General features: G+C 45.2%; 1 protein-coding gene across 1 annotated transcript; it reads right to left on the bottom strand.

Annotated features, from left to right (window-relative positions):
- Positions 1–1,238: 1,238 nt before the first annotated feature.
- LOC121291967 (zinc finger protein 271-like) lies at positions 1,239–6,351 on the bottom strand. Its single transcript, XM_041213667.1, has 2 exons — positions 6,316–6,351; positions 1,239–3,630 (listed from the first exon to the last, which is right to left on the bottom strand). The coding sequence occupies exon 2, from the start codon at positions 3,148–3,150 to the stop codon at positions 1,795–1,797; it is 1,356 nt and encodes a 451-aa protein (XP_041069601.1). The 5' UTR covers positions 3,151–3,630; positions 6,316–6,351; the 3' UTR covers positions 1,239–1,794.
- Positions 6,352–7,643: the final 1,292 nt, after the last annotated feature.

Genomic DNA, 7,643 nt, shown 5'->3' on the forward strand with positions numbered 1-7,643 from the left:
ATCAATTTCCCTACAGGAGCAACAGATGATGTCATTAGAAGGAAGTGCCTCAATTACTTGGGTAATTGAAGGATAAGTAATTAATAATCGGTAGTTAATTAGAAGTCGCTTTATGTTATTTCTATATTTCTCCATTAGCATTTCTTATGAGAGAATTAAAGTGCTGTAACAGCTGGGAGAGAAAAGGCACAAGCCTTGGACTCCCTCTCTATCAGGAACACACACAGTTCGTGACTGTTGAGTCTACCTTAATGAATGGGACTTCAGTAGACATCAAGATAAGAGACATAGCTTAAAGGAAGGCATCGTTTACCTTTAAGACAATGTGTCTAATTAGCTAGGACCAATGGAGTTAACTTTTATCACATCATTGACAAATTATAAACCAATTAGCCACTTCCAAAAAGTTGGCTAAAGTGAGATTACATCTTTTGAGTATAATAAAGAGATTGTAGGAACCATCTTTATGTACATCAAGTGTGGAATAACTGGTTTAGATCTTCGGGGGTAGGTGAGCATCCTCTTAACAGCGTGAAGGTCGTTTACAACAAACCTCAGGGACAGGTGAGTCTTGAGCATGGTTAATCCTGGTTCAGTGCCCGTAGAAATCCCAGTAAGGTGTAGTGCTTCTTGGAGGCAGTGACGGTTTCTCTGTCGGTGCGAGGAGTTGAAGTTGATGTCCACTTCTCTTGGATTGATCACCCATTTGAAAGTGTGGAGTTGGTAGAGTTTCATTGATAAGTAAATTTTTCCTCTATTCTTCTATTAATTAGTTGATACGTTTCTAAAACTTGCTTAAGATCAATAAACTCTGATACCATTTACTAATTTGGTGTCTTTGCCTGGTGGTTATATCTCTGACAAACTCAAACAGTTTAAAAGGGCCATTTGGGTTTCAGTATTAAGACTGTGCATCACTAAATTAAAACAGGTCTTAAATATCAAAACACCCCTTCTAAAACTTACAATAGTACGAACATATGAATTAGTTCAGGAGTAGGCCACTTGGCCCCTCGAGCCTGCTCCGCTATTCAATGAGATCATGGCTGATCTGATTGTAACCTCAACTCCACGTTCCCACCTACCCCCCGATATCCTTTCACCCCCTTGTTAATCAAGAATCTATCTAGCTCTCCCTTAAAAGTATTCAAAGACTCTGCTTCCACCGCCTTTTCAGGAAGAGAATTGCAGAGACTCTCAACCCTCAGAGAAAAAATTTTCCTCATCTCTGTCTCAAATGGGCGACCCCTTATTTTTAAACAGTGACTCCCTAGTTCTAGATTCTCCCACAAGAAGAAACATCCTTTCCACATTCACCCTGTCAAGTCCCCTCAGGATCTTCTATGTTTCAATCTCAGTCCCTCAGCACTAGCATTATCGTTACGTGAGTGAAAGCTGCTCCTTGTTCTGTGAACATCCTTTGCAGTGAGCTTGTGTAGAAACTCAGAGTCTGATGACAGATTGGCTAAAACTTGGTAAGGGAGTCCCTATGTGGGTGCACTGATATTCCAGGAGGACCAACAGCTGTGTGAAAGCTTTATTACAGAACTCACACTGATAGGGTCTCTCCCTTGTGTGAGTGCATTGATGTGCCAGGATATACACTGACTGTGTAAAAGCCTTGTCACAGCTGCATGGTTTCTCTCCAGTGTGAATCTGCTGGTGATTCAGGGGATCAGAGGAGTAGGTGAAAACCTTGTCACAAACATCACACCTGAAGAGTTTCTCCCCATGTGAATCCTCTGACGTTCCAGGGTCAAAGAAAGCTTCATCACAAACCTCACACTTGCAGGGTTACTCCCTTGTGTGGATTCTCTGATGGAGCAGGAGGTTTGATGATCTCGAGAATGATTTGTCACACACCTCGCACATGAATGGTTTCTCCCCTGTGTGGATGCGTTGGTGTACATGGAGGTTTGAGGATCTCGAGAATGATTTGTTGCACACCTCGCATGTAAACGGCTTCTCCCCGGTGTGAATGCGTTGATGTACATGGAGATTTGAGGATCTCGAGAATGAGTTGTTGCACACCTTGCATGTGAATGGTTTCTCCCCTGTGTGAATGCGTTGATGTACACGGAGGTTCGATAACCGCGAGAATGATTTGTCGCACACCTCACACCTGAAGAGTTTCTCCCCAGTGTGAATGTGTTGGTGTCTCAGCAGCCTCGTAGATATTGGAAAAGCTTTATCACAAATCTCACATTTGAAGGGTTTCTCCCCTGTGTGGATTGTCTGATGGACCAGGAGGTTCCATGACCTTGAGAATGATTTGTCACACACCTTGCACATGAATGGTTTCTCCCCTGTGTGTATCTTCTGATGGAGCAAGAGTCTCAATGAGCCAGAGAATGATTTGTCACACACTTCGCAAGTGAATGGTTTCTTCCTTGTGTGAATGCGTTGGTGTCTGCAGAAGCGTGATGACACCGAGAATGATTTGTTACACAGCTCACACGTGAATGGTTTCTCCTCTGTGTGAATCCTCTGATGGAGCAGGAATTTCGATGAGCCAGAGAATGATTTGTCACACACCTTACACTTGAACAGTTTCTCACCTGTGTGGGTGCTGTGGTGTGTGCGGAGAGCGGATGACCGCGAGAATGATTTTTCACACACCTCACAGGTGAATGGTTTCTCCCCTGTGTGGATGCGATGGTGTCTGCGGAGATCCGATGACAGCAAGAACGATTTGTCACACACCTCACATGTGAATACCTTCTCCCTTGTGTGAATGCGTTGGTGTCTGCGGAGATTCGATGAGTCAGAGAATGTTTTATCACACACCTCACACATAAATGGTTTCTCCCCTCTGTGAATACGTTGGTGTATGCGGAGATGAGATGATCGCGAAAAAGATTTGATACACACCTTGCAGGTAAATGGTTTCTCACCTGTGTGTATGTGCTGGTGCACGAGGAGGGTCGATGACTGCGAGAAAGATTTGTTGCACACGTCACATGTGAATGGTTTTTCCCCTGTGTGAATGGGCCGATGATTTACCAGGCCTGATGACTGTGCAAAGTTCTTGTTACACACTTCACATTGAAAAGGCTTCTCCCCAGTGTGGCTGCGTCGGTGATTCTCGAATGTCGATGGATGTGTGAAAGCTCGATCACACACCTCACACTTGAACGGTTGCTCTTCCATGAAACTGCCCCTATGTTACCAGCTCTACTACTGATGCACCTTGTGTGTTAGGAGAGCCGACAAGCCTGTGGAGCCCTCCTCACACACCTCACACTTGACAGCCTCTCATCTGCAGGAATGAGTCAGTGGTTCATGAGGTTCGATGAATGATTGAGTCTCTCACCACACTTGAAGCCCACTCACACTTCTTCCCAGCCTCACCCTGACCAATCGCCCACAGCCGAACCTTCAGAAAGTTTGGTTCTGATGGAAGACTCCACACCACTGACCAGTTTCAGATCTGATGATATGTCAAAGCTTCCCTAACCTGATTGATTTCCAGATGATGGTTTCACTGCCCAGATTTCTCTGTGTTGAGCAATGCTGTGAAGGGACTGGATGTCTTCCCACAGTTGTGCAGTTGTTCCTTGGGTGATGGTCAGGATCGACCTGCAGTGTCTATCCTCTCTGTATTCTCTGGTGTATTACAGCGCAATCCTTCTGTAAAACAGGAAAAGAAAACATGATTTCCTCCAACTCCCTCTCCTCCTTTGCTGAAGGGGCTGACTCCTCAGTTTTTAAAAAAATTTATCCTTTCATAGAATGTGGGCATTTGCTGCAAATCCCTAATCACCCTTGATATAGTGGTGGTGATCCATCTTCTTAAATTACCGCAGGCCATGTGGTGTAGGTGCAGCCAGGACCATGGAGAGAAATCATGGGCTCTGGTGCTTTTCCTGTTCCCGGGCCCCTTATCTCCACCACCACCCCCAGCCCCATTAACCCTCCCCTTCACATCCTTCAGGCACCCAGAATTGTGAACCATAGTCACAGTGGGTTCAAACTGTTTCAAATAGCTTTAGAAAAACTTCTTGGCTTTTGTACTCTAAGCATCTATTTATAAAGTCCATCGAAAGCTCAAGTTTCAGTATGATAGGCATTACAACCACGGCTTTGTCAGACAATTACACACAATTTGGTCATTCATAGTATGCAACCAGCTCCACTTCTTTGATCCTAGCCCTATGCAATATCCAGACAGCAACAGCCAAAAGACTTGAACCTAACAAGCACCGCAAACAACAATCCCATGTGCAAGTGAGAATATCTGAACTAACAGTGACATATTGGTGAATGGTTCCTGTTTTCATTTACAAGTTTAGAAATAGCAAAACCTTCCAGTAAATTAACACCAACCAATTCACCTGCAACAATGTGCTATTTCTTTTCACACATCGGCTTTGTTAACAGAAAAATTACACTTTGCATTGAGTAATCAATATTTTCTCATTTTGAATTGAAATAACCACACTTCAAATGCCCAGAATGGAGCACATAATAAGACAGAAAACTACTGCAGAATGTTGGAAATCTGAAACATAAACGGAAAATGCTGGAAATACTCAGCAGGCCAGGTCCCATCTGTGGAGAGAGAAACAGAGTCAATGTTTCAGGTCCACAACCTGCACTAGTTCCGACAAAGGCTCACTGACCTCTTTCTGACTGTACAGATGCCACCAGACTTGCTGGATGTTTCCAAACACCTCCCATTTCTATTGTAGCAAAAAATAACCCTTTCACTAGCTCTCCAATAAGCAATCTGACTTCCTGTGAGTCCCTCATTCCCCTTTAGCAAGACCCCCAGCAGCTGCCTGAGATCTGGTTTGGAGGAACATTAAATAGAAATTGTAAAAATACATTAAGATGTGAAGAAAACATAAACAAACTGCTGGGCAAAACCAAAATCAATGTCAAAGCAATAAGTTGATCATTTAAAAAAATGAGTAATCTGTAAAAATGACAATTTAAAAACTGCCAATCAGCAGGGTGAACTAATAAAATCTTTTTTGCTTTCTCACTTAAGAAGAGCTGGAGAGAGAGAAAGAGAGGGAGAGAGAGAGAAAGAGAGCCAGACTAAGTCCCAAGTCCTGGTTACAGGGAAGGGGGAGGGGACCAGGGCTGAGCTAAGGAGTTGGGTTTAACTAACATTGACCTTGTGTTTGTCTCTGGTGGCCCACACACTGAGCTGGCCCTGGCAGAATTCATTTGAAAGTGGGGGTCGGAAGGGAGTTGATTTTCAGCCTGGAAGTTCCTCCTTTCCTGGCCTGGTGTGTGGATAGTTTTTTAGGGAAGGAGGAAGAAGAGAAGGGTGGTGTTCCCCCACACTGAGCAGATTTGTCGGTGTCAGGTTCATTCCCAGTGTCAGGGTTCTCTCTCTCACTCACACACACACACTCTCTCTCTCTCGCATACACACAGGTGCACTCTCTCCCCCACACCCTCGAACATGCTCTCACTGTCTTTCACTTACACTCTCTATCTCACTCACACTCTCTATCTCACTCACTCCTTGACTCTCTCACTGACACAGGGGAAGCCAGGGCTCCAGCCACCAATGGCTGAGAGCAGACTCCATGGAGAGGTAAGGAAGGGATGGAACATGGGCCAGAGACACCCGGGACTGAGGGAAGACTGGATGGAGAGATTGGGAAGGGGAGAGCCAGAGGTCACAGTATCCATTGACTGAGGGCGGACTGGGTGGAGAAGTCAGGAAAGGAAGGGCTCTGTGAGGGTAAACTAAACATAGAGGCACTAGGGACTTAACCTGACTTTGCTCTCCCGAAGAAGAGTGAAGAAAGCTGCAGCTGACATCACCCAAACAGAACATTGCACGAGGTCAGGAAGAAAGGAGGGACTGCCAATCTGGCATCTCCTACTCAGCCCCTGATTGGCTGTTGTTCAGAACAAGAGCAATCATTGGCCAAGTGGCATGTCAATCAGGAGGGTCTATGCACCAGGTTGGTTGCTTTCAACAATGACCATTCTGATTGACAGACTATTGGCCAATGAGCCCAGGAACCCCTATTGGCTCAGGCCCCAGTGATCAGCACCCTCTGCAGCCCCCACACAGACCCAGCTTCTCATATTCAGTAATGACCCATCAACAAAACTCAGCCTGTAAATCAGAAGGGAAATGCTTCCAATAAACACACTCAATATCCAACACACAGCTCCAGTCAAACAGTTCAGCACAAAGCACCCAGTAAACAGCTCTCTCAGCTGGATCTTCTCACACAGCATAAGGGGCATTTCCACACCTGATTCCCCACAGGATAGTCAGACTGCCTGAACATTAGTGTGGATATTATGTGATGTAATTATTATAAATTCTGTTCCTTCACTCACCATCTCCTCACTTGGTTTTCAGTCCCTACAGGAAGTGAACCAGCTGTGGAAGAGGAAGAGGAGAGAATGGGCAGAGTGGGTGGGCTCTCTGATTGACGTCTCTCACAGCCAATCCAAATATTTCTGGAGTAACAAGAGTTTCCCGAAGCTTGGGAAACTGACCAGTGAAACGGGGATGACTTTGAGCAGCAGATCAGGTGGGGATTTAAACTTGTCATTGTCCCATCTGAATAAACCCTCACTTATTGCAGCTGCTGTTTCAGTTCCCCTGTTTAATATTTGACAGAGATTTCTAGTCTAGGAAAAGCATTCTTCATTCTCGGAGTCTTTGAAACTGACAACATCAGTGTGGGATGTGTAGCCTCCGATGTGTTTGACAGCAAATCAGAAAAGGAAGACCCACAGCATCCAAGGCAGCGATGAGGTGCATTGGTGGGATCAGCACATGTACAAGAGAGGGAGGGGCACAGGAGAGAGGGACTAGGCAATTTACTCCCCTTGATCCTCCCCGTCCCTCCTTATCTCTCCTTCCTAACTCTGTGCTCTGTTCCTCCCCTTCTCCATTTTCATTCTCTTCCACTTTCCTCCTCCCTCTCTTGCTCCTCCCAACAGAGATAGGAAAGGGCGAGGCCATGGATGAATTTGAAAACAAACTCAAAGATCTCATTAAAACTAACACTGAGCTTTCCTGGGAAGAGTGGGTTATTCCTTGAATTTTATTTCTGACAGACTGTTAGAACTGTGCCTAAACAATAGAACTTTCATGAGTGAATGAAAGCAGAATGATTAATCAGCAGTACTGATTGAAGACAATCTCTTAAGATGTCCATTCCAGCTGACACCAGGGACTTGACCACCTTTCACAGCCTCAGGGTTTTCAGGGAAGATGTCAAGAAGTGATAGGAAGGCAGGTAGTGCAGAAGCCCCTGAGTGTATCTCACTCTCCAACCAGTATTCAGTTCCGAATAACGATGAAAGTGATGGTTTATCTGGGGTGTGCAGCCAGAGCCAAGTCCATGGCACCACAGCTGGCTCAGCTGTACAGGGGGCACAAAGAAGACTGAAAGAGCAATAGTGATCGGAGATTCGATAGTTAGAGGAACAGAGAGATATTTCTGCAGCTGCAGACGAGAATCCAGGATGATGTGTTGCTCCCTGATGCCAGGGTCAAGGATGTCACTGAACAGCTGCAGAGTGGGTCTTCCTCTTCCGATTTGCTGTCAAACACATCCAAGGCTACACATCCCACACTGATGTTGTCAGTTTCAAAGACTCCGAGAATGAAGAATGCTATTCCCAGACTAGAAATTTCTGTCAAATATTAAACA

This window comes from Carcharodon carcharias, chromosome 19 (assembly GCF_017639515.1).
Source record: "Carcharodon carcharias isolate sCarCar2 chromosome 19, sCarCar2.pri, whole genome shotgun sequence".
Taxonomy (NCBI): Eukaryota; Metazoa; Chordata; class Chondrichthyes; order Lamniformes; family Lamnidae; genus Carcharodon; species Carcharodon carcharias.